This window comes from Phoenix dactylifera, chromosome 9 (assembly GCF_051530095.1).
Source record: "Phoenix dactylifera cultivar Ajwa chromosome 9, Ajwa_hap1_PhDact_Kaust_v1.1, whole genome shotgun sequence".
In the NCBI taxonomy this organism is placed as follows: Eukaryota; Viridiplantae; Streptophyta; class Magnoliopsida; order Arecales; family Arecaceae; genus Phoenix; species Phoenix dactylifera.
Window position 1 is genome coordinate 2,203,915 of NC_143198.1, and position 27,698 is coordinate 2,231,612.

The 27,698-nt window shown below is 37.6% G+C and overlaps 3 protein-coding genes across 3 annotated transcripts; all 3 read right to left on the bottom strand.

Moving 5' to 3' along the window:
* Positions 1 to 84: 84 nt before the first annotated feature.
* Positions 85 to 7,124, bottom strand: LOC103704586 (emp24/gp25L/p24 family/GOLD family protein). Its single transcript, XM_039115789.3, has 4 exons — positions 6,795 to 7,124; positions 2,276 to 2,462; positions 1,708 to 1,815; positions 85 to 401 (listed from the first exon to the last, which is right to left on the bottom strand). Exons 1-4 carry the CDS (start codon positions 7,014 to 7,016, stop codon positions 268 to 270), a joined length of 651 nt encoding a protein of 216 aa, XP_038971717.1. The 5' UTR covers positions 7,017 to 7,124; the 3' UTR covers positions 85 to 267.
* A 1,428-nt stretch (positions 7,125 to 8,552) lies between these two features.
* LOC103704509 (early light-induced protein 2, chloroplastic-like) lies at positions 8,553 to 10,846 on the bottom strand. The gene is made up of 3 exons (XM_008787834.5): positions 10,555 to 10,846; positions 9,350 to 9,439; positions 8,553 to 9,020 (listed from the first exon to the last, which is right to left on the bottom strand). The coding sequence occupies exons 1-3, from the start codon at positions 10,699 to 10,701 to the stop codon at positions 8,676 to 8,678; spliced, it is 582 nt and encodes a 193-aa protein (XP_008786056.4). The 5' UTR covers positions 10,702 to 10,846; the 3' UTR covers positions 8,553 to 8,675.
* Positions 10,847 to 14,957: 4,111 nt separating this feature from the next.
* LOC149752774 (uncharacterized) lies at positions 14,958 to 15,491 on the bottom strand. The gene has a single exon (XM_089925381.1). The coding sequence runs from the start codon at positions 15,489 to 15,491 to the stop codon at positions 14,958 to 14,960; it is 534 nt and encodes a 177-aa protein (XP_089781507.1).
* Between the last annotated feature and the right edge of the window lie 12,207 nt (positions 15,492 to 27,698).

Consider the following 27,698-nt stretch of genomic DNA (forward strand, 5'->3'; position numbering starts at 1 on the left):
AGGATATCTAAAATCAGTCTGCATTTACTCTCTTCATGAACACAAGTCAGCCACTTTTCTTCCCCTTTCTTGTCTGGCAACATATAACTAAATCATCTGAATAAATATAATCCTTGCGATTACAAGACTGGAGAATTCTAACCAAAACTCCCAAACTCAGCTCAGCGGCTGAATGGAGCTAGTCATAATACAAAAGATGACCAAAAAATCTGTTTTATTTAAATTAAGAAACTATGGAGGATAAAACAGAATATTAAATTGCAAGCATTAAACCCTGTTATATGCCACTGATTTGTTGAACAGGCGACGGATGTAGGCTACCTGAAGTCCACTAGCACATGCTAGCGCCAAGTACTCCGTCATTGTATAGAAGATAAGGCGCCTTCTAGTACTCTCATTTGCTGCATGCATACAAAAGAACCAGTGAAGGTAAGAGATGGTTTCCAATTTTCCAAATGCTTCAGCAAAGAATGACCAGTGAACACAACATAATACTGTTTGCAATACTGTCAATATATTCAACAAGAAGTTCTGCTTGCAAGAAAAACAAGAAAAAAAAAAAGAAATGGTGTTTCTACAAACAATACTCGCAAAATTTTCCAACTCGGTCAGAGACTTATTCTCAACAAAATTTTGAAAGCTTTCATCTCTCGAAGATTTTAAACAGCATTATTATTTGACATCATAAGATCCGTCATTTTGTCTAAAGGAGGAAAACAATCAAAATTGACATGTTCTATACAAATCCTGATTAAAGAAGCTAAATTTTCAAGAGAAGTGAGAGCTGATCTAAAACTGAAAAGGCCTTTACCTTTTCTGTTTACTCCAGAGATAGTTACCTTCCCCAAATCAATTTTTTCAAAAAAAATCATGATCAAACCAATCAGGCTTGCAATCAACACCATTTAAGGTTGATTAGTATGCTGATGCCATGGTGTTTATAGCAGTGAAACAAAAGCAATTTTTTTTTTTTTTTTTTTGGGTGTGGGGGTGGGAGTGGGGGGGGGGGGGGGGGGGGGGGGTGGTATGCGCGCGGGATGCGGAGGATGAGTGGAACTGACTAATGGGCCCTATTGGCATCGAGGAACACCATCATGAGCTTTTCTCAGTTTATGTGTTGATATTATAGATTTACAATCTAATCAGTAATATTAGTTCTTAATAGTTAACAATTTTTTACCATCCACATCTTCAGAACTTTTTATTTTTTTGTTTGCTAATTTTTTCAAGTGAATCTTATTGTATTTGGAAAAATGTTATCTTAGTTTGCAAAAACATATAATGGATATATGTTACGTCAAGATATGCCATTATACATAACCAATACATAATTAATATTCATATATTTCTTAATTGTCTCTGAAATTCTTTTTTAAATATAACATATATTTAATGAGGCTTCAGATTTTTGTCTAAATTATTTTCTACTTGAAAATGTCTTTAAGATCAAACCAACTGTCTATAAAAACTATTTAAGAAACAACCAACCATTTGGAGTGATATAAATTTTCAGAATAGCAGCTAGAAAAGTGTGAAGGCTAAAGGCTGATTTCACCAGAGTTCTTCTATTTTTAGATGAACATGAGCCGAGCAGTGTTAGAATGTGTTTCCTTCCACTGCCTAGCTAATATGATAATATATAAAGTTATGTAATTTAATCTACTAGTTTGGGATTAAAGCTTAGTTGAGTTTTGTAATTTAACTTACTATGACGGTGGCGAACTTCACGTGCTTTCAGGTACCGCTGTTCTGATGTAACAGATTCCAATGCTTCCCTGAGCTGTGCAATCTTTACATTTATGGGATCCAAATGCTCTGCAAGATTAAAAAAAATAAAGAAAAATTGTGAAAATATATGAAATAGCAAACTGCGCCAGTGCATTGCAATATCCAAGTGTCATTTTAACATGAAAAAATGATGTTTTTATTAGATAAAGAATGGAAGTAAGATGAATGGGAGGAAACCCGCATGGTGCCAATTATCTTAAAAAAATGAACCTTCAGAATAGATAAATTGAATTAGAAATATCCAACTACACAAGGCATCTATGAGACCATAGTCATTCAACCAACAGAAAGAATAGACAAGCTCCTGTCCTTCTCTCTCTCTCTCTCTCTCTCTCTCTCTCTCTCTCTCTCTCTCTCTCTATATATATATATATATATATATATATATATATGTGCATATTTTTGAAAAGAAAAAAGGGAAAAGAATGCGTAAATGCCCCCAAAAAGAAAACCTTTGTAGTAGATAGCAAATATTTTATGGACTAACCATCCTTGGCCAGGTCATGCTCGTTGGGAATATGACCAACATGTATGTAGAAAGACACGGTCTCTGGTGTTCTGTTTGGGTTATGAAAACAAAACTTGTACATTCCAGCTCTTGGAGCCTGAAACTCAAATTTGTCACCCGAAGTTCCCTTCAAAGAGTGCACAGTGTTTCCCCCTGGAGATGTCACCTGCATATTATTTGAAGGAATTTCAGCAATATGCCACAGAATTCAATATAAATTATCAAGTTATGATACCAACAACTATGCTACGGATTGAGATGAAGGAAGTCAGGCCCAGAAAACTAGGCACAGTAAAACAGAACTCATGGCAATATCTCAAGTGCAGTTTCAAATTAACGTTATATCTGGTAGCATAAGCCCCAGATTTCTCCTTTATCAATTTTAAGCAACTCAGCAATCACAGAGCTAAAAGTAAAGATCAGAACATTTGAAACTCTGAATGCATTCATAAGTGGATTGCACACAAAATCCATACATGTCATGGCCCAAAAAGCATACTGCATGATGATGGGATATTGCTAATAAACTAAGGTGTGCATACATAAACATAGATGAGTGCATACATTAATAAATCAAAATTGATTTAAAAGCAATATGTAAAAGGGAAGAGAATGCATATATATAACCAAGCCCACTATAACATTCTTCTTTCTTCCTCTCGATGACTGTTAAATGTAAGAATTGTCTTACACTAAAAGAGATATAAAGAGTAAACCTTCTTGCATAAAGACTTGACAGAATTTCGCGCTACATTTGGTGAAAGCAATACCTTAGAACAGTAATTTCTACTCAATCATGACCTTGAGAAGACCCTTCATTTTGTTAAGAATATTCCACATGAATACAAAACACTCTCTAGAAGGCAAGGCGACTAAAATATGATAATGCTTAGATCTACTAGAAAGGCTTAAACCACTTTAGTTTTGTGTATCATGTTTAAGCTTATGCTCCACTCAATTGTTTCGACAAACATGGTCAATAAAGGCAACACAACCCATTAGCATCTCAAATCATCCATGCAAAAATTGAAACAAATTTTATTGTATCAGCATCAAGCACCGTAATAGTGCCATATTGACATGGTACAACCCTGTACTAGCACATGGTATGCCATTGAAGGTGAGACAACTAATCACATATTAGTAAAGTATCGATCAAGCCCTCGTACCATAGTGGTACTTTACCCGATACTGTACACCTGGTACCAAGTAGTATGGGTAGGTACAACAAACCTCGATTTGCTGAACGGATGAAATTCAACAGAATAAAAGAATTAGATGATAAGAACTTTCATGAGTTAGATGTCTATGTTCACGGTTATGATCTTCATGAAATATATAACTAGTGATTAGGGTGATGGAATTTCAATAACAGGTGTATACATTTGTTAATTTGGCCACAGCATGCTTATTTAGAAATATGAATTGGAGCTCGCTCCAATCATCAAACCCCTCTAGTTAGCAACAAAAGATTCTAGGTTCAAATTTTGAGTGCTGCATCTCCAAGTATTCAGAACTAGATAATTACAGTACCCGTGGGTCTCCCTCCTTTACTCTCTCTCAACAAAAACAGAATTTTAGGTATATGAGATTGATGAGATGAATAGAGGTGTTACAAGGATGCGACTACAAATATTATAAAATAGAAAAGAATTTGCTTGCCCCACTAATGGCGAGCGCAGAAGCAGCAGAATACTCAATCCAGCAGAATATATTGGGGTGTCAAATCTTATCCATCCCCCCCCCCCCCCCAAAAAAAAAAAAAAAAAAAAAAAAAACACACTTGGGAAGCAGCAGAATACTCAATCCCCACTTGGGAAGCAGAAGAATATATTGGGGTGTCAAATCGTATCCATTCCGCAAATACCTATAGGCTTGAGGTTATGCTCACCACAGGTGGCAACACAAACAAGTTCCTATAAAGTGAGGATGAGCTTTGCAGAAAGATAACAAAAATCAAGATTATATAGCAAGAAACTTAGTGGTTTTGAGAGATTGCTCACTCTCATATATACTTTGGTCTAGTTTTGCCACTGAAAATGTGGGATCAAAGTTAATGTACTTTGGAAGGATTTTTGTCCCAACAATAATGCAATTTTAAGATGGTTGCCCGACAAGCCCAATATAACTTTTTAAACTTAATGATTGCTTCAAAGAGGTAGGGAATGAGATGAGGACCAACCTTATTAATGCTTAAGTAGATGAACTAAGGAACATCAATTAAATTAGCAAAATAAATGACTACAATTAACAATCTAATGATTGCTATAAAATCACAAGTTATTATACGTACATCAATCATCTAATATCAACTTTATCCTTATAAAAATTGAATGAGTAAGGTATCTAGAACTAATAAGTATGATTGTATAAAGTATAAATGAGTCCGTAATTATTGTATTCAACATGCTTATGCAACAAATGCATGCATCCATATTGATATTTAACAAAAATCCCAAAATTTTCACATGCTTTGCAAAAAAGGAAAAGGTATCTTTCATAATTTTTCTCCATAGTTTGTTCCTCAAATTGGGAATTTCGTAGATGTAATAGGATCTTTCTTGTTTACGTGGAAATATAAAAAATTCACAATTTTTGGATTTAATAAGCTAAAAGGTGCAATACCATACAGCAACGTTAAGGGGAGCTGAGCACATGTGGTGGAAAAGTTGGGTTCAAGAAGCAAAAAAGATCAGTGGCATACTTATAGTTATAATATTGGGTGATAAGCACTCTTAAAAAGAAAGATTTCCCCCATGGGTAGCCAGCACCAAGCTTGAGAAAAAGAAATACAAGGAACGTATACTGAGAAATTCTTTAAGTTATCCAATGCAAGCTAGATTTATGAAGATAGAGAAAATGTTAGCAGCAAAGTATAGACTGCAACTCTAGAGAGTGGTGCAAGATGAGATGGCTGGTTTCATGTTCTTGTATAGTGGAGGAAGCATGTAGCTATACAAATTGAAGATAAGTCAAAATGGTAAGTGACAACCTGAAAGCCAATTTAAGCTACAAAAATAATTCCATAGCCAAAGCCTCAAAACCAGGATGTCTACCACAAGAACAACTCTAATAAACTAAGATGGTTGGTCCAAAAGAGAGATTGTCATATGTTATCTACAAGTATGAAAATTAGGACATATTTTGAGTATGTCCTAAAATGCAGGTAGCACTAGCAGAATTAACTTCAAAAAAGAACTCAGGTAAATGATGATGAAATTAAAGAACCACCTAAGCTATGCCTCGTTTAATCATCATGTAACATTTTGCATTGATGTGATGCTCAACACTGATCAGTGAAAAACCAGTATTTCTAGAACTCAAGTAACCTGCCCAGCCAAATAATTAGTCTCATTATTGATGGAGGTATTTCAGAAAAAATGTATTGCTATCTGTGCTGTTGGAGAAGTTAAATTTTCTGAGCTGGTTGAGAAGTTAAATTAGAAGATGGAAAGAAACAAACATTCCTATCAACTAGCTTGGCTGAATGACTATGAGAAAGTTGTGGTTAAGCATCGATTTTTGGTGAGATATTCCATGGGTCATACCAACACAAAAGAGGTTTTAAGATAAGTCATTCCTAGGTTTGCAGCTCATAATTTATTCGGACATTCATGACTTTATGGCAGACGAGTCAAGCAAGATGCCTTTTACAACACATGGTCCTTTCCCTATAACAACAAATTGTTAGTCTTGCAGCCGGATAAGTCAAAAATGCAACCAGCAATGTCCAAGCAGTTAGTAGACTACCATAACTTGCAACCACGTATCATTCAAGACTTACTTCAAAAGTGACATTGAAGACACATGTATTTAGAAACACTGTTTATGGTGAAGGAAGGTGATTAACTCTTTTTATGCAAGCCATCTAATCTTCAGGCAACATATGATTAACTCTTTTTATGGTGGAGGAATGCGATTAACTCTTTTTATGGTGACACTAAAGACATATGATTTAGAAACACGTGTATTCAGAAACACTGTTTATGGTGAAGGTGATTAACTGTTTTTATGCAAGCCAGCGGATCTTCAGGCAACATAAGACATATATTAACTCATTGATTTCCTATTTCAAGGCACTATCACGATGGACAATGCTATCAATTTCTTTTATAACTCAGCAATACGTTTAAAATGCAGTACCAAGATTTCATCTTTACCATCTTACAATCAAACCAAGTCATTTTGGAGTTCAAAAGACTCCCATAAACAATAAAAAAAACCAAAGCATATGCAATATGAACTTCATATTTCCCAAGAAAATTAAGAAAGATTCGATTTTAACTAACGGACAGGACGAATTCAATTTTGACTTCCACCACATAATAGAAAAACAATAGCTCATGAAACTCTGAGTTGATTCTGTAGAGAATTGAAGGCCATGGAGGCCGATCCCATTCCCAAACCGCCAAATCCGAGGCTTCAGTCGACACAACCTCAGAAGAAACTAAACCCTAGGAAGAAACAAGCGCGAGATCAACTGGTTCGAATCACTCACCACCAGATCGATGCCGGGGTGATCGGAGCTCCAGAAGAGATCGTGATCGACGACAACGAAGTTACCGGAGACGGTGTCGCCCTCGTAGAGCACGTACTCGTAGACGCACTCCACGTCGTTTACGGTGACGGAGAGAGCGGAGAGACGGTGAGGGCAGCCGAGGAGAAGCCCTAGAATCAATAAGACCTCCACGAATTGGATCGATCTCTCCCTTCTCCCCATCGTTCTTTCTTCTCGATTAATTCTCGAAGAACTAGGGTTTCGAAGATTACGGACACGGGAAGGTTTCGGGACGCCCGATCGATAGAGGTCGGGAGATTACAATATGACGGATTCAAGCGAGCTTATAAATCCGAATAGCGAGATACGCGGATGCATGTGATGCTTGTGATAAAGGTGATGGACGGTGGGGATTGATTTGATGGAAAATGCGTGGATGAACAAGAGATTGGGGACAGAGTCGAGCGCATGAACAAACTAATGGTGAATATGTTAGACATTTATTTTTCGAAACCAATTCACCGGCCCAAGATTTAAGGTTTATCACACCTATTTTAAGATAAAAGAAAAGGACCTGATATCTTTTATGGTTCGTGGAGTAATTTGAATTATTTAGCATATATTTTCATAATACCAAATTATAGCTCCGATGTTTTCTCCTTCCTCGACAACAATAGAAGTGTCTTCAATGGCTCGATGTTTAAATTTGAAGGCTTTCAAAAAGTTGAGTAGCACACAGTTATGGTAAAAATCCTTCAAATGTTGCATTAATAAACTTGCCACTATCATTAATTCTTATAAAAAATTTGAAACTTGCGTATCCAATCTAAGCAAAATGTTCGATATTGAGGATGTATTGGGTATAATATGTGGATGTATCTATGGCAACTTCTCTATCATGTGATTGATTTCAATATTTTTAGGAATGGCCAAGATCAAGAACCCTGATGCCGATATAGAATCTTTGAAGGTGAAGCTCACGGAAGAGGATTCGAAAGAAATATCTGATGATTTGATTGAAGAAGAGGTGGCAGATTCTAATGCCTTTGGTTTTCTAGAACGATATAGCTGGAAATATATAAATACACCTACTAAAGATTGCGGTACCTCAGCTTAAGATTTTCTTATCATGTGTAGTTTTGTGTGACTATATTTTAAAAGTTTAATGAGGACAACACTAGGCAAAATCCTTGTTGGAATGTACTTAGATTGGAAGCTTGTTGCCGTATTTATAGATGATATGTATAAGAGTGCGAAATGATCCATGATATGAAAAATACTTTACTATCTCTTAGATATTATAAAGTTCTCTCCCTACATATATATGCATCTATATATATGTGCACATGCATGTATATATGATCTATATACATATGCATACATAGATTCCTCACATATACCTATGTATGTTTGCATATATATGTATGCATTAGGATAAGAAGGTATGATATCATTAAGGTTTGACTGCATTGTCTGACATGTTGCAAAAGAATTCTTTTAAACAGCAAAGTTGGTGTTTTACATGACACAAGGGCCTATCTCAATTTGCAATCAACTAGTTCTCAAGTGCCGATCCCATACATAAAGCTTGCACCTTGGGACTTACTAAGTAATTTCTGTGCAAAACAGGGATTAGGGAATTTTGGTTAATTTTCTCAATAGACAAACTCTGCAGACATTTGTAGCTTGGCTTCAGGGGAATCTCATGTGGTTGTAGCAATCCACCCCAGGCTTATGTTGCCAAACATTGTCCAAAAATTATTACAAAAGCTCATTCATTTCAATATAAGTATTTGAGATCTACAATGCTAACTTGTATTCATACATTGCTTGCATCTCTAAATATATCAAAGAACTGAACATGAACCGATGAGAAGTCCTTCACACAAGAGGACCGCCCTTAAAGTACTCAGTGAAAGCTAGTGCCACCAAGCCCAGCATGGCGAACCGGCCATTCCACAGCTCTGCATCGGCCGTCATCAAGCCACCGGACTTGGATTGCACACTCACGCCCTTGAACAACGGCACCAGGGAGGCTACTGACAACAAGGCAGCAGTTCCTGCAAACCATGGCAACCCGCCATTCATTAGCTGAGTTGCAAGGCCATCACCCCTCGCCAACTCAACTGCTAAAGCTGAGACAAAGCCAACCATTGCCAACCTTCCATTGATCCTCTCTGGTGCTGGCCCACTGAATGCTAGCATGTCTGAAAATTTTGTGCTCTCCTGTCATGCGTCGAGATGGTAATTAGATTGAGCTAAGAGATGCTAGTACGTATGTATGGTTTATAACTTGCCATCTAATGACAATATTCATGTGGTGAACATAGAAATAAGGGTTTTTTGTATGTATACCCTCCTAAATATATGAAATTGCATGAAATACTTCATCTGTACTTGATACAATGTAATCTTGTCAGTAAAAAGATCCATGGATTACAGGATTCCTTGACAAGAGCATTTGTGTCGAAGTAGTTTCACTATGTTATATGGGAAAAGGGAGTTTGTATTTAGGTATTATGATTGATAGCAATGCATGCTAATAGCTAGCATACCTTGGCCTTGGGCTTCGGAGGGGTCTGAGCCGGCTGCTGTGAAGGTGTGACAGGTATAGTTTGCTCCTCTCTTTGCACCTGCGGCTGATCCTGTTTAATTATCCAAGAAAAAAAAAATACTTTTGTTAGTATGGATGGAGGAGCACAAAATGCAAGCTACTATTTATCTTTGTCATTCATTTTCAGAGTATGAACTCAAGATTTAATCCTTCATATTTAATTTGAGCTGATACAGGATAAGGCTGAATGATGATGCGGTTATGCTATTAAATCAGGGTAATGGTATTTGCCATGTTTGTTTCTTTCTTTCTTTTCTTTTTTCTCTTTTGACTATTGCTTCTATCTGCTAATTCGCATGTCATTTGCCTTCTTTTTGGGGTTGCCACTGAATTTTACTAAAACAGATATTCATAAAATATGATTCCGTTAAAACAGGTTTCACAAAGACGGGAAGAGATCTGTTTTTATAAGCCTCGTTTCTTAAAGATCTTATGGCGTCAATTTTAGAAAAATAGATCTTATATGAGTTCCTGAGTCTGAGTTGAACTCGGCTTTGTCATACCTGCAAAAGGGCTTCATTCTCCTTTCCTTTTTCTTGAGAAAGCTACTAAACCTCCAAAAAGAGAAAATCTCTCAAAATGGTTGGAATGGGGCCTAGATATAAAAACCAAAAGGAGAGGCGTTCCTTTACTACTTTTTATTTATAATATTATTGTCATTAAAATTTTATATATTTTGTTTTCTGTAAGGATGAATCTAAAAGTTGCATCTTGACCTTTTGGGCACCTTTCCTTCTTCCACCTTTATGTTATTGAATCAGTAAGTTATGTCCATGTTAAAGCTCTAACCCAACTTTAAAGGAGTGCGAATATCAGGCTAAATCCAACTCGATTAAGCTGTTTCCTAGCACTCGGCTTCAATCTAAATGACTTGGTTACAACTTTTTTTATGCACCCATCCAATATATCTACCATCCATGACACCCAAATAAATTAAATGCATCGCATCCTCCCTTTCTTAGTTTAATATTTTCTCCTGAAATCAAGGAGTGCATATACTAACAGAAACTATAGACTACCATAACAAATTCTCAGAACTCAGTACATCTCTACTTGATGTAGCGCTAGTTTACTGCATTAGAATGTCTGTTTCCACATGAGCAAAGGCAGGTAAAGAATGCTGCAGTGTTTAGTGATCACTCTCACCTTGGCTTGGCAGCCAATGCGCATGGCACCGGCAGCACGCTGATGTGGCAGCAAGCAAGTGGAGCGAAGGCCTGTAGAATGGCTCCTCAAGCCGGCAAGTGGCATGAGGCCTGTCATGCAGGAGTTTAGCGTGGCTGAAGTCGCCATCTTCGAGCCTCTAAGTGCAAGAATAGAGTATACAGAAGCAAAGAGTAGCAAGAAGTAATTAAGAATGCGGAGGAATCAAATGTGAGTTTGAGATCTTGAGATATTTTCCTTGTGGGAGGAGTTGAATTGAAGGCAATTGTTAGATGGCGAGATTTATAGAGGAGGTGGGAGAGAAAAAGAAGCAGGACATGGGCAAAGGGGTGGCTGTCACGAGGCCGCATCACCTCCATGGCTTGGTTTTTGACGTGGACCGTATGAGCATCACATATGGACATGGGCCACGACGTGGACCGCGAGGCCACCAGAAAAGGTGGCGAAGATTCCAGTGGTCTAGAACTTGTTCGAGGTTTCTTCCGTGTTCTTTGGAGGCTTGTGATTTGTGGGTAGCAACGCGGCAGGTGAGAGCACTTTGGAGCATTGAGGTGGCCTCTCTTATTTCCATGAATTAAAGGGCTAAGGCTGCAACCGGGTCAGGTTAGATCGAGTTCTTGCATGATCTTAATCTGATGTATGTATTAAAGGTCCGCTTGAATTGGACTAGTACATTTTGAGATTTAATTTATTGATTTCAGCAATATTTGAGGTTGAATCTGCACAAGAATAATCCAAACAAAAACCATGAGAAGCATAAATGGATTGGTAATTATTTAAGCAGATCACAGATATATGATGCAAGAAAACAATAGCTATAACAGCACTAATAAATTATGATGCACCAACTCCCTGTACAAAAACAATAATCAGGTATAAGTTAGATTACTGCTTTTTTTTTTTTTTTGGTAAATGCGGCAATTTATATAGCTTTAGCTTGAGTACATCCTATCAAATCGCGGGAAAGGAAATTACTGCTTCACATAATAGTGGCACCGTAACCCGCGGGTCATTTATACCCATTTTATCCCCCGCAGCCCATCAAAAACCCTGTCTGGGTACACGCATGTGTGCAAAAAGCGTTTTCTTGAAGTTATGAACAGAGAGAGTAGTGATCAAATATATAACAGTTGCTATTCTCAAATTCAAGAAGAGTTTCTGATCCATATTGTATTCGTTTTGGATGGTTGAGGTCGTATCTTTTAATTCAAATATGATTCAAATGACTCGAGTTCAGATTTAGTTGGGTTGTTTTCGGATAAATCTGGGAACAGGTTGATTGAAATGAAGCCTTGCCAGGAGCCATTGCAGATGAAAATCTAACAGGGGCCATCTTATTCATCAAGATATACAGGGCATCAGAATCTGCAGGGGAAGCTTGATAAGATGGATCGACAAACCATGAGGGAGCGAGAGTACATGAAATCCTCGTGTCTCTTTGTTTTAGTTTCTAGAAAGGTCTTTCATATAGTTGTGAGGACTCGTGCGGGCGTGTGTTTAGTCCCACATTAGTTATTCGCTTGGTAAATATTGGATACTTATATGGGATCAAGGAATCTAAATAATACCTTTTGGCTAGCCTTTTTGGATAAGATCCTGGGTTGTTATGATAATAGTTTCTGATGAACTTATGTAAAATTGCCCTGATGCTTCCTTTGAGGAAAAGCAATAATTACATAGCAATCTTTATCTTTGATGGTTGCAGGATCTACCGAGAAAAAAAGTTCTGCACACCTACTTTCAGTAACCTCATGTGCGTCTCGGGCATTAACATCCGGGAACAATAACTTGCGCATCAACAAGCCCAAGTGGTTATTTCATGAAACAAAGGCAGATTACAGACTTCTAATCAGGTGACAAATAAAATGATGATCCCTGGAACATGCAAGTTTCTGTAACAGCCACGATTTGTCAGGTGATAGCATTGTTATTGTGATTCTAATTTTGATTTTGTCTATCCTTTTTGGTTAGTGTTCAGGTGTATACATGTTGGATCAACACTAAAGATAAAGTCTTTCATACAACATTAGTAATTTCAAAATCAATAACAAATCATCCAAATCTATATTAACCTGTATTTACTTAATAGAGCATGTCTCCTACATTTCTCAGTAAAATAAATAAATAAATAAAATCTGATAACTACAAGATTTTTTTTTTTTTGCTCAGGACTTGGGACTAGCTATTCAATGAATAGAAGTGCATATATGCAATGCCTCCATCATAAAATTGACTAGATTTTACCTGCCAAGTACTTGGTCTTTGCAAACTCTGCTCTCCTATGCAGGATATTATTATCAGATGTTGCAGAACTAACTGAAAACAACAAATGAATTGATGAATTTTAAATACATTACTGAAATGATCCAAGCGACGTACCTTCTCTAGAACTGTTCCCCAAAAATGTCAGCTAAGAGAACTTTCTGCCTGTTTTTTTGCGTTGTGTTTGTACATGTGCTGCTGAAACCAAACATGTGCAACTTGCTGAACTTCAAGCTATTCGCTGTAGGAAAAGAAGTCATTGACAATGAGCGTCCACAGGATATGGATCTGAGTCTGATTCAATTTTGTCGTAGGATACTTTCCACAAATCTCTGCAGTTAATCCATTCCAGCTCCTTGAAACTATCACATTCAAAGAACCTCGGTACCCTGCTGATTCATCAACTCCATCAACTCAGGAAGCTTATAGCAGAGACTGAAACAAGAGAATGGGAGAACAAGATTCTCACACCATCATATGTAAGGATGATGACAGAGAACCTGCACGACAGTTCTCAGAGTAGCATAAGATTTGAGGATGTGGGTTGAGACTTCAATGATCTAATACAATACAAAAAAAGGAATAAGGACTTATAAAAACTGATCTGATAACTAGAAACTATCAACTGAAATATCCACCCTGCTGTGCGGTTTGTACAGCATCAGTTGATTTTTCTTTCTTACCCCTCAACTGAATTTCAAATGACCTGCACAAATTACTGCTATTTCACAGGAAAAATTCAGGCAAACTCTGAACAAAGAGACATTCAGAAAAGATCCTTCCCCAACCCACCCAAACAAACAAAATAACACACGCAAAATAGATCGTTTTACAGGATCACCATTTGTGATTCCTCCAGCAATAAGAAACTCATAGTCCACTCCAATCAAACTATTAAGAAAAAATTGACTTGGACTGCACTCACAAGCTGTTGGACTATGGGTTGTAATAGAACAAATCATACATGGTCTAACCTGATGCTGCCAGGTTTTGGCTCTTGTTTATGCATATAACAACTTTGCTCTTTTATTCAATTTACCAATATTTATATCCCCATGCTTTGAATATTGCACCATGAAATTAAGGCAATATTAACAAAAGAAATGACAAGAATGCTTTCTAGTACTATTGTATGTACATTGCGTATCAGAGATCAAGCTAGGTTTGTCGTCTCGGTATCGGACCTCATACTGGTGCCAGACTAGCATAGTGTCGAACGGTACAATACGTTACGAAATTTTTTTGTCGTACCGAGTATCAGTATGTCACCCATACCGGTACTGAACCGATACGGTATGGTACGTCCTATACCATTCGATTCGGGCTGGTACGGCATACCTTGTCTAAGATAATGCACAAACAGGGCCAAGCTAGGGACAGGAAAACACCTTGCTACTTCATAATTTTTTTCATAAAGGCAAGCGAATGTCCTACATGTTTAGTTCACCAGCAAGAGCATCCTGGTAGGAAGATCATGTCAGGTATTATATTGGGTTCCAAGAAAAACATCAAATATGCATACATCTTTTCTGGATATATTGATATACATATTTGGCAAGTCAGGGCCACTCCAGGAAAGAATGCAAGGCATTGTTGTAAATCACTCCCTATGAATGTATCCATATACACAAATGAGCTTAGTTCCAGATAATGGCAATAGCCCACATCATTCTCTACCCTATTGTCTCATTTTGGGCTTATCGTATCAGATTGACGGTTCTGATGTCTTTAATTATGTTTTTGATCTGGTTTTATGAACAGTGCGTTTCGTCAACTGTCACGTTCCCGATGTAAGAAGTAGTGCAGCATGACGGTCACGGCATAGGCTGACTTACGAACACGCTTGTACCTGGAAATATATATGGGTTAACCTTATTATATGCACTTGGAAAAAATAACATGCAACAAATGAAATACCGAAAAACTAAAAGTTGCATTAAAAATGCTGCAACACACAATACCGGAAGAACAACACCAGATTATTAATCACGCTGAAACACAATATTTATGCCAAACAGGACAGCACAACACAACAAACCCTGGCCATCATGTTAGATCTCAATCAACATATCAATTTTCTAGGGCAGGCAATGCACGCTCTGGTAGCCGAGCAAATTTGGCCTTTATGAGAGCGATAAAGAGCGATACCAGTCGGAAGCAAAACATGAAGCCAGCAACAACAAGATGCCACCAATTATGTAGTACTGGTAAACTGCCTGGTGCATCAAGAGGGAATAGATAGCACAGAAACATAAGTTTATCGCGACGAGAGACACGAAGAGGCAGATTAGGTTGAGCATCAACTTGAAGGGGAGATCGGTCTCGAAATCCCACGGCTCGTAGCGGCGAGCGACGATGGAGAAGAGAATGGTGAGGGACAGCATGGAGAAGCCGAGCGCGATGAACGACGACATGACAATGATGCTACCCTCGAGGGGCTGCAAGGAGCTCGAGTTATTGCTGACGCCCGAGATGGGCAGAGAGGTGGTGGTGGTGAAGGCTATGGTGGCAATGAACGTCGCGACCAGGAAGCATAAGTTGGAAGTCTTGGTGACCCATTTGTCACTCTCTGTCGCCAGATCCTTGCGCTTCTCTATGAATATTTCTCGGGCGGTCTTGCCTTCTTTGTTGTACCGCTGGAAGAATCCGGGGCCCATGGAACGCTCCACTTTCTACCATGCATAACACCATCGCATTCATGAGATTTTTAACCTTGGGACTCAAACCGGTTAATTGATGGATTACTTTCCTCCAGCTGACTATATATATAATTTATTTGTGTTTGTATATAATGAAGAATATATTTCTATAATGATAAATGTACTCTCTATTCTGATTACTTCTACTCATTTCTCCATTCAGACATTTATTCTTTCGAAGGTTGCATTTTCTACGTAAACCTCATTTCAAAAAAAATTCTTGGTCAAGATAAATCAATGCACATAGGTGAATAATGTCCTATTCCTAACATATAATGAATTGTTAAAGTCCCCTAGTATGCACTTAAATGGTATCGAATCCTTTACGTATATGTCTTAATACAACATAATATTGAAAGTCTCAAAGAAATATTTTAAAGGGAACAAAATCCCCCCCCCCCCCCCCCCCCTCTCTCTCTCTCTCTCTCTCTCTATATATATATATATATATATATATATATTGCACTAATCATTTTATCTGGTAGTGCATCAATTGTGCCCATCAAATGACAAAAATATCTCCAAGTAAGTATAGCTGCTATCTAGCATAATACATGGGTATAGTAATTGCAAACGGGTCAAACTTAGGTTAGATTCATGGTGTATGCACATCCAATCTCAATAAGATAAATCAAGTTTGGATTCATGTTGGGATTTATAAATAAGCTCCAAACTCATTTAATAGATTCAAGTTTGGATTTGAGTTTTTTTGGATTCAATTCAGCATATGATTTATCATATAGGCTTTCAAACAATGTTTTCATTTTCTTTCTCCTACCATTAATTAGAAAATAATACTTAATAAAGTTATGACTTGAGATAATAACCATAAAAAGTATAATAATTAATATGAGGAGTGAATAATATAATTGATTTTGAAAAATCCAAATACTTTACAATGCAAATTTAAGTTTCTAGTTATATTTGATTTAATTGAAATGACGTTGGAACACTAGGAGTTGGAAACTAAAATGGTAATGGAAGACAGTCTAGGAGAGCAGTGAGAAGAAGTAGAAATCTAAATGTTGAGAAAAACAGTGCAGCCATACAACTGATCCTTTTTATATTCCTGCATTATATATAGTATGTATGTAATTGTATATGTATCTATGTACAGGGTCAAGTTCTAGTTACATCTCCTCCTATAACTCTTATAAGATTACACCTTAGCCAATGGATATGACCCACTATCTTTAAATTGTTTACATACCAAAAATTATATGATTTGGAGATTCTTAGTTTATGCAACAAATAGTCAAAAATAGGATAATTTAAATAACATGAGATAATACATATTTTTGATGACTTGATGCATTAACTATAAGTATCTAAATCATATGATTTATGATGTAAGTCATTTAAGATGGTAGATCATATCCAATAGCTCAAATTATAGATATGGGATTTCCATCATCTAATTTAAAACATATATATGTAACTCTATAAGAATTATACCAGGTATAATTTGAACTTGATACTTTATATAAACTATGTGCGTGTGCATGCATGTGCATCTGTATGGGTTTGTGTGTATATGTATGTATTCGGTTGTTTGAGTTATGGGGCCGTTTATTAGGGGATATTCTAACCTTTGTTGAGTAGCCTGCCTAGCCTATACCAAAAAAAAAAGGAAAGAATAGAAAAGGGACAAAAACACAAAATGAAAGAAAGAAGAGGTGGGGGATGGTATTGCATTGTTTCACCTTGAACCATCTGACCGCCTGTTGCATGCGAAAAGCCGCTCCGGGAATGATATGAGGCTTGTCTGGTCCGAGCTCGGCAGCTAGATGGGCAGCGCTGTTCCCGTTTTTGTCCACTATTCCAAACACAAACTTCTGCCTTTTTTTCCTCTTCAGCATGAGGTCATAAATACGGGATTGTCGATGCTCCACTGCGAGTAATATGATGTTCCTCCCATTTGAATCCATGTCTAAAAGCGCTGTTGGGAACCTGTAAAGAATATGCTCCACCAACTCTGTTATGCCGTTCTTCGCAGCAATTAAAATGGGTGACTCTGCCCAATCTTGAAGGAGAAAGGAAAAAAAAAGAATTATTCGTTGATGGCAGCAATAAGAGTGGCACCCATAGTTCATAAACTCAATTCGACTCTATTCTTTTCTCCACTTTACAACTGATATTTACTGATTCAAAAAGTGAAAGAACTCCATCCAACATTCTTGAGACCCCATTTCACAATATTATACCAACCTTATCCTGTATGAATGGCAAACACAACATTTTGATGGCCGGAACCGTTAATCTCCGACGGTTCAGTCAAACATGGGAAAACCGGGGATCGGTGGTTCTCAAGGGTCCCAGAACCATGTTATCCCCATCTTTTATTTCCTTTGGTTAGTGAGAATATCCATAAAAGTCTTTTATTAACAAAAAAACAAAAAAAATAATGATGTACTTGTCTTTTCATCCAAATAATAACCTTCAAACGTCGCATACTTGGCACGAGATAACGATTAAATAGGGATAAAATTACTTATTCCATATTCAAATTTTGTAGTATTCCTACTTATCCCATTCTATTCCAGTATACGTTAGCTGTATATCAGGGATAACAAGAAGTTATGCCTCAATAGCTTATGTTGCTTCCAAACTATGCCTACAATTTGTTCGATATTGAGAAACCAAACATTAAGCGGTTCCAACGTTACATTACTCCGACATGATAAAATCAAAGCGTGCACAACTTGCTCTACTGTTCCCTCATCCATTGGAATCTGCAACAATGGAGGTGGGAGTCCATAGTAAGTGAATGGTGGATTAAGTGAGAAATACCTTTTAGATAAATTTTCTCAATTTTGTGAGGACCATGACGTAATTCATAAGGTCATAGGTCCTTGTTAACCTCAATGTAATAAGGTGATAGGAAGAAAAATAGGACTTTTTCTAATATGTTCAAGTAGCTCGGGCGTATTAAACAACTCATGTGAGGGGAGCACTAGTCCTTAGTGCGTGCCATATATATCTTTAATAGGGTCTTCTTTAAAGGCCGTGAGATAACACCTAATAAAGAGTAGAAGGGAAATATAACCTAGCATACCTGAAAGTTAGGGGTAGTTAGATAAATTTGAGATACCCAAAATTCAAAAAAGAAAGTTAGGGCCTACAATGGTGGATGCCATCTTTCTAAGATATGCCCAGAATGATATGGCCTATAGGTTTCTTATAAAAGATTATTGAGTTATGGCAATTTCTAGAAAACTCGAATACAGAAGATTAACTTACGGGAAACAAGAGACCTAGCATAGAAAAAATGGTGATTTAATTGTTTATCTTGTTTAGACACTCGATCCTGCAACCTTCTCAGAGACTATGGCACCAGCAAATGCTATTTTTTTTTTTAAAAAAAAAAATACCTAGTGAGTTTTCTTTTTTTTAATATTCCAACTATCTATCTTTTAAAGTGGCTTATCTGCCACCCCCTCCCTTTTTTTTCATGAGAACGATGGTGGGTGCGCCTCTTTAAAGAATTGCTCGGGTGAAATATTTGGCAAATTATGACACCACCGAAAGTTGAATCCAAAACCTCGTTTCACGTGGAGAAGAGGTGTAACGGCTACTCTGCATCTTTAAAATTTTAAGCTGGTGGTTCAATGAATTGTAAAGATTAGCATGGGGATTGAACTTGGAATACCTCGAACTGGGTCTCCTTTGGATGTTTGAAGCTGTTTTTCTTCTTCTATTTTTGATGGAGATCCACGATCGAGGTCGCCTTCGGGTAATGGTGGAAGCTGTACTTCTTCTTTTATTTTTGATAGAAATCCACGATCGAAGTCGCCTTCGGGTAATGGTGGAAGCTGTACTTCTTCTTTTAATCCACAATATTCCGAGTCTTCTTTTGACGGAGATCGACGTTCCAAGTCGACGTCGGGTGCTCCTGGGATTTCTTCTCTCTCTAAATCTCGATGAAACATGAACCAAGCTCTCATTCTGCTAGGATCCCATCCAACTTTGGCAATATCCCAATTTGTTTGACGTTGAAGAATCTCGATCATGATCTGACGTGCACGTACATGTGTCGTCTTTTGCTTCTTCATTTCGACTACTCGCATCCCCAGCCATACAATTGCTGCAATAACAAAGAACGACCACAGTTTACAGGACGGCAAGATAAAATTATATTTCCCAAGAGAAATGTGTCTCGTTGGTCTCCATTCCCTAACATAATATTTCTTTCTTTACTGCAACAAAAATAATTACTAGCGATATTTTTAAGTGCCGCTGTAAACCAGAAATGCCGCAAATGTCTTAGCCGGCATTTTTATGGTATTTTCTTATGCACTGTTTTAAGATAGCGTCAGCAATTAGTTATCGGTATTTTTAAAAAATATCGATAAATTTTTTTTTATGAAAAATTTTGAAGCTCTCAACCACCGAGCAGCAACTTGTATTGTTATTAAGTACGTTTATTTAACTTATTAACATACATTAATGTCAAAAAATAAGTATTTGATGTACATTTTAATATTTCATATTTTAATCGTTATTTTAAAAAATTCTTCTATATTTCACAAAACTCAAAAATGAACTTAATTCTTTATGATATTTTCAAAGTTTTATTGTTAAAAATATTTAAAAATTAACTTGTGTACATCATCATATTCATGTATAATTTTTTCACAAACTGTTTAAGAATAGTTTATTCATGATTACTTTTATTTATGCTATAATCAAAGGTAATAATGATTTTTATGCAAAAAATAGTAATATTCTTATATTACATTTTTATCTTAGATAATTTTTAATTTTTAATATTTTAATACCAGCTCGATCGAACAAATGACCTATATATAGTAATGCTAACAGAATATGTGTACGATAACATATTTGATGGCATCAATAGGACCGAACCCAAGCTCTATATAAAAATTAACAATTTAAAGTTTAGCAGCAATCTTTCAAAATCCTACAAATTATGATATTATTTATCGGTATATTAGTTAGATGCCAAAATAGCAGTTCTAGTTTCTGGCACTTCAAATTATATGCCGTAGAATACAAATTTATAGCAGTATTTATAATAAAGTCCCACTAATAAAATAATATTTATTGGAAGATAGCAGCATTTATACTATAATGCAGCAAAAAAAAATAATAGTATATAATAGAAAATACTACGAGCAATTTAGCGCCACAAGTCATTTTTGTTGTAGTGTTTTAGGGCGCAAAGCATTTTTAATTTGGATTAGGCCTCCTGTGTGCAACCTTCACGCTTCTTTGTTTACCGTAGAAAGAAATGTATGGCTAACACAGATAATGATTTGTCACTATTTCTCATGAATATGCTTCCAATGGGGGGAAAGATCTTTCAACTATAATTAAGCTAGATTACGAACCAGATATTCCAGTGATAACCAGCAGGAAACTCATCGCAAGCCTGAACAACTGGAACAGTGCATTACAGTTCTTTTTAAATCTTCGCCGAACATTATGGAAATTTTGGTTCTCTTGCTCAGAATTCATTTGATTTGCTTGGCCGCTTTCATGTTCACGTTTCTCTGCCAAAAAAAGGTTAATTGGCTAAGCAACAACTTTTGCAAATGGCGCGCCCATGAAATTAATATGCTGATTTTACACTATGATGGCAGTTTTTAATATATGATGGTCATCTCTGCTGCTATAACGAGTAGGGAGAGACACTCAAGACTATATATAACATGCGATATATATCAACCCCAAGCATCACAAAACAATTGAACAGGAATCATGTTTGGGTGCCTGGCATATGCATTATTAAAATTGTTTATGGTTATGAAAAGGCTGCAAGATGTCTAGGTTACATCTTTCTTACTGTTAAGGTCTAATTTACATTGCTTTTGAGGTCCAGTGCTCAGTTAACATAATATCAAACTCAAAGATTTGTCCAATTTTCCTTCTTGAGTTGTTTATGCCTTCACAAGTGTTGTTTGGGATCTCATGCAAATTGTTTAACCCTTCTCTGATATTTAACTTTTGAAATCTAGTGACAAGAGAGTAATGATGCAATTAATTAGCTAGAAAATAAAAGGCTAATGGAGAGAAGAAGATGTAGGTTTTTTCCTAATGTTGCTTATAAATTGCATAGGTTTGTCTCACGGTTCCTGATGCACAAATTTGACTGGAGGGATTGACTGTTCCAGCCAGGCGCATCCTACTTCCCTATCATTTTTTTGTAAACACTACTATTTCAAGGCCTAATTTTTCTCATGGGTCACAACATAGATAAAAGATGCTGTACGGCCATAAACATATCTAACAAGGTGGTTTCCGGAAAAATGGAGAAATACCTCATTTTGGTTGGAGTTTCCAACAGGAGAAAGATGGAAAAGTAGCTTTTCTATAAGAATAAGATTCTCGTATCCCATGGGAAAAAAAAAATCTATGTAGGTCATGAGAAAGCGACTTTCTCAAGGGTTGGAAATTGGAATAATTTTTTTTTTTCAAAAACACTCTCAAGCTTTTAGATAGAGTGGGATCAGGTCTTTACCTTTATTAAGGGTATAATAAATATTTTATACAATTTTTTCAGAAAATAGATGCTTAACCAAACATAAACCACTCTGAAATACGTCATTTTCTCATAGTCAACCAAACATGCAAAAAACCACTTTTCCATTCACCATATACTGAGGCATCAGCATTTCAGAAAAAAAATATTTCAATAAGAAAAAAATTTTCTGACGAAACAGATGAGTCCTTAAGGAATAACCATTGTTCACAAAAAATAGAGATTGTCAACATAGAAAACAATTAAATGATGTGAGCTATACCATTTGTGGGACAATGTATATGTGACCGCTAAAATATGGATGGTCTACATTTCCTACCTTAATCCACAAACGAAAAGCAGAGGAGGAAAGCCAAAGTCAATTATGTATATTTTGAGTAGGAAAAAATAAACTTATGTGAGCTACCATTTGTCGGACAATATATGTTGCCGCTAAAATGTGAATGCTCTACATTTCCTGCCTTCGTCCACAAAAGAAAAGCAGAGGGGAAAAGCATCGAGAAAAGCATAAGTCAATTGTGTATATTTCGAGTTAAAATACCGCATGCTGAGTCAATGTATGTTGATAATAAGAGATGGTTACTAGCCTTAAGTTTCCATCATGTGAAATAAAATCAACCAGCTGCATTACTTAGTAATGGAAGTTGTATCCATTCCTTTTCCTCCTCTCTTTAAGAGGCCCCTTTTACTTCTTTTTCACTTTCTTAATAAACTTGGGTGAATTCTCTACCTTCCCTTGATGTCAAAAAGAAAAAATAATACCGCATGTGTCGCTCCATCTGGAGTAGTCTCTCTTGCAAGAACATACCTGCAGGGTCTTCTTCATTTGGAGTGCGTCTTCGACCGAAACGGCGACCTGCAGTTTAGAAATAGGAATTCATGTGGCAGTTTAGCAGGAAAGTATGCAGTAATTCAAGTGGGCATTATCATTCGGCCGATTGAATGCCTGAAGGAACCTTTTGATAATCAAAATGGGAACTAAGTATTTCGAGAAATCTAAAAGGGAACTAATCCTTTTCACATTTAAACAAAACAAAAAAAAAAAAAGTGGTTAGACAAAGTAAAAACTGCAGTAGCCTAGACCAAATTATTTTAAATTTTTTTGTTGATACATCTAGTATAAAATATGTAAGAAGTGAATGCTCTTAGGTTTTAGATCACAGCACCCCAGCCTTATCCTCACAACATACATATGTTGGCTATCAAGTTTCCTTAAGCAGGAGTTTAAGATAATGACTATTTGTTTTGCATTGAAAATGCCAGCTCATTAGATCTGCATCACCCATCTATTCAGTTGTACAACAATATAGCATGGGGAAATCGATCATTAGTGGAGTAATCCAAAGAAAAGAATAGGGCTTCGGTATCTCCGGCCCTCATCTAGCTCGATGATGCCAACCCAGTCTGGAATGGAGATTTGTCAGACCCAACTGCTCATTAGTAATGGCATGGTCACAAATAGGATCACAAAAAGGCCGGGTTGACTCATAACCCAATGCAGTTCCAACCCAATTAGATCTGGTATGCATCTGTACATGGGTTGGGCTCAAAAATTGGAGCTGATCTAAAGTCCGAGTTGGATGCGGGTCTTATATTTTCAACCCAATCCGACCCAACCTAACTTATCATCTAGGTCAAATTTAGATCAACAAAAAATAGGTCTAAATCGATTCAAATACGATACGGCCCTACTCAAAACTCTAAATTATATAAGTCTCGTTTTCCTTCACTCGACATATCTTTTTCAATCCACTAGACGAACTATCATTTAAACTAATTCCCCCTTTTCATCTCAACAATTACATCTCCCATTATCTGCTTAAATTATATTTAAACATTCATTATTCATTATTTATTTTGGTGGATTCTTATTTATAATACTTTGAAACATATCAATATATATTAAAATCGTACTTTGCAAATTTAAAAATGATCAATTTCTTGGATAAAATTAAAAAATTTTGAATGAAAGTTCTAGTTTAAGTTGGCTCTTTTTTGGTTATATTTAAGTTTTTAAGAGTTTCACATTTAATTATAAACTATTATATTTTAGCTATAAAAAAATATCTAGATGTTTGTCACGAACTACAAACCAGACTTGATGTAATCCTGGCCCAATCCCTATCGCAAATCCAAATATTCGGAGTTAGGTCTGCGTCGTGGTTGACCACGACTTGAGTGACCCACTGATGAGGGGAAGCGAGGTGAAGAAGATGACCTCTGTTCTACTGCCGGATTGAATCTCCCAAGCAAAGAAGGAACAGGGGTTTTTGGGGCTCTTAACAGAGCCTTGCAGAGTTCTCTTTTTTTTTTTTTTCATTCACCGGAAGGAAAAACAATGGATCCAAAAGAATGAGGACGGCGCCCCCTCTACAACTCCTTTATACGGCACCCAAACTATGGCCATGACTCACCCTAATCCCTAATCAAACTCTAATCAAATGAACTCCTAATTAAGTCCAAATTTAAAACTGAAACAAACATAATTTAGGACCCAATTTAAACTAAACAAGGACTCTAAACAAGACTCAACCAAACCTAAAACAAAGTCTCCTACATGGCTTCAAATTGACTTCATTCTGGTTCTGCATCAGTCCCCTCCACTTGAACACAACTCGTCCTCGAGTTCGTATCAGGATATAACTGCTCTTCAGGATTATGGTATTCATAGATATCAGCGACATTAAAAGTCTTTGAAATTCCCATATCATCTGGTAGGTCCACAACGTAAGCATTGTTATTGATCTTTTTCAAAATTTTGTATGGGCCATACTTTCTTGGCTTCCATTTGCTGTAAGTTCCCACGAGAAATCTTTCTTTGCGCAGGAAAACTATCACCATGTCGCCTTCTCGAAATTCTTTGTGCCTTCGATGCTTATCTGTCGTTGATTTGTATTTAGCATTTGTGTCCTCGAGGCGCTTCTTCACCTCCAACTGTATAGCTTGAACCTCCTCTGCCAAATGTTCTGCAGCCACACTCTTTCCCAAAATTTTCGGTAGGCGCGCCAGATCCAATGCGTGCTTTGGTGCCTTTGAATAGACAATGGAGAAAGGCGACCTTCCGGTTCCACTATGGACAGCATTGTTGTAGGCAAACTCTGCTTGGGCCAAGGCATAATCCCAATGTTTCGGGGTACTCCCACAAATACAACGGATCAAATTATCCAGTGTCCTGTTAACCACTTCTGTCTGTCCATCAGTCTGAGGATGCGCAGTGCTACTGAAATTTAATGAAGTGTCAAACATCCTCCAAAGAGTAAGCCAGAAGTGACTCAAAAATTTGGAATCCCGATCTGATGTTATAGATTGTGGTACTCCATGCAATCGAACAATCTCTCGAAAGAACAACCTTGCAATGTGGGATGCATCTGATGTCTTCTTGCAAGGGATGAAATGCGCCATCTTGGAGAACCTGTCCACCACCACGAAGACTGAATCTACACCCCTTTGTGTTCGGGGAAGTCCCAACACAAAATCCATCGACAGATCCTCCCAAATAGCATTTGGCACAGGTAGAGGCATATATAATCCAGTGTTTTGCGACTGTCCCTTCGCTGTTTGGCAAGTATAGCACCTTTGAATAAATTTTCCAACATCTCTTCTCAGCTGCGGCCAATGATACCTTTCCGTGAGACTGGCAATGGTCTTGTCCCGACCCATATGCCCACTAAGACCGCCACCATGAAGGTCTCTAATCAGCTTTTCTCGCAATGAGGATCTGGGAATACATAAGGAATTGCCGCAAAATAGATAACCATCCTGAATGTTGAAGTCTCCAGTTGCTTGATGACTTGTACACTTTGCCCATACATCTTTGAAGTCCTCATCCTCTGCATACAACTCTTTCAAATATTCAAACCCCACGACCTCTGCCTGCATAGTAGTCAATAAAGCATTGCGTCGACTCAAAGCATCTGCCACCCGATTCTGCTGCCCGGACCGATGCTTCAACACAAAGGAAAATTTCTGCAAGAAGCTTACCCATCGAACATGCATTCGGTTCAAATTGTTCTGATTATTGATGTACTTCAAGGCTTGATGGTCGCTGTACAGAACAAATTCTTTTTGAATAAGGTAATGCTCCCAATGCTTCAACGCCCGGATGATGGCATAGAACTCTAGCTCGTAGGTTGTCCATTTTTGCCGTGCTTCACTAAGTTTTTCACTGAAGTACTCCACGGGCCGTCCTTCTTGGGTCAAAACAGCCCCTATGCCGACCACAGAAGCATCACACTCCACTTCAAATAGCTTCTCAAAACTCGGTAATGCTAGTACTAGTGCAGAAGTTAGCTTTTCTTTTATCAGTTCAAAACTTGCTTGTTGCTGCTCCTTCCATTGAAATTGGCCCTTCTTCATGCATTCGGTGATGGGAGAGACGATGGTACTGAAGTTTCGAATGAAACGCCGATAGAATGTCGCTAACCCATGAAAGCTGCGGACTTGGCTAACATTTGTAGGAATCGGCCACTCCCGTATTGCCTTTACCTTCTCTTCATCAACCTGTATGCCATCAGCCCCAACAACAAATCCCAGGAACACCAAGCGTTTTGTAACAAAATGACACTTCTTAAGATTAACAAACAACTGATTCTCCCATAAAGCAAGCAAAACTGCTCTCAAGTGCTCCTTATGCTCAATTTCATTGCGACTATAGATCAAAATATCATCAAAGTAGACGACGACGAACTTTCCAATAAATGATTTTAGTACCTAATTCATTATTCTCATGAAGGTGCTCGGTGCATTGGATAGGCCAAAAGGCATGACCATCCACTCATATAACCCATCCTTCGTCTTGAACGCCGTCTTCCACTCATCACCAGGGCGAATCCGGATTTGATGGTAGCCGCTTCGTAAGTCAATTTTGGAGAAGACCTTGGCTCCTTCTAACATGTCGAGCATATCATTCAAACGGGGTATGGGAAACCGGTATTTTACTGTTATCCTGTTGATCGCACGGCTGTCCACGCACATACGCCAACTCCCATCCTTCTTCGGCGTCAAAAGTGCAGGCACCGCACACGGACTCATGCTTTCCCGGATCAGCCCCTTCTTGATCAAGTCTTCAACTTGTTGCTGCAGAATTTTGCTCTCCTTGGGACTCATGCGGTAATGAGGCAGATTGGGGAGACTTGCACCGGGCACCAAATCAATATGATGCTGAATATCTCGCATGGGAGGCAGTCCATTTGGTAGTTCTGCAGGAGTGATGTCTTTGAACTCTGTCAACAATTCTTTGAACTCCTCGGGCACCTGCTGCAGGATAGGCATCTCCGTCCCCTTAACAATCAACACCATAACCTCTTCAGCCCCCTTGAGTTCCGCCATGAACTGCGCACCAGAAACTGCAAGGAAAGACTTCCCCTCCACTTGAGAAGTTTTGGGGGTAAGCTTCTCTTTCATAGGCACCAACAAAATTTTCCTACCCTGCCATCGGAACAAGTATGTGTTGTCTCGGCCCCTGAATGTGACATCTGTGTCATGCTGGCATGGACGCCCGAGTAGAACATGACATGCATCCATATCCACCACATCGCACACCACTTCATCCTTGTAGTACCTTCCGATGGACAATGGCACTCGGCATACATCCTCTACTCTCGTTTCAGCTCCCTTTTTAATCCATCCAATCTTATAAGGAGACGGGTGCTTTTCTGTCTTCA

Excerpts from the sequence above, each read along its gene's own strand:
- LOC103704586 (XM_039115789.3), bottom strand. The coding sequence starts at position 7,016 with ATGGGGAGAAGGGAGAGATCGATCCAATTCGTGGAGGTCTTATTGATT. Across the intron at positions 2,463-6,794 it reads ACCCCGGCATCGATCTGGTG|GTGACATCTCCAGGGGGAAA; the intron begins GTGAGTGATTCG and ends AATAATATGCAG. Across the intron at positions 1,816-2,275 it reads GCATGACCTGGCCAAGGATG|AGCATTTGGATCCCATAAAT; the intron begins GTTAGTCCATAA and ends TTAATCTTGCAG.
- LOC149752774 (XM_089925381.1), bottom strand. The coding sequence starts at position 15,491 with ATGGGCCCCGGATTCTTCCAGCGGTACAACAAAGAAGGCAAGACCGCC.
- LOC103704509 (XM_008787834.5), bottom strand. The coding sequence starts at position 10,701 with ATGGCGACTTCAGCCACGCTAAACTCCTGCATGACAGGCCTCATGCCA. Across the intron at positions 9,440-10,554 it reads GCATTGGCTGCCAAGCCAAG|GATCAGCCGCAGGTGCAAAG; the intron begins GTGAGAGTGATC and ends ATAATTAAACAG. Across the intron at positions 9,021-9,349 it reads CTCCGAAGCCCAAGGCCAAG|GAGAGCACAAAATTTTCAGA; the intron begins GTATGCTAGCTA and ends GACGCATGACAG.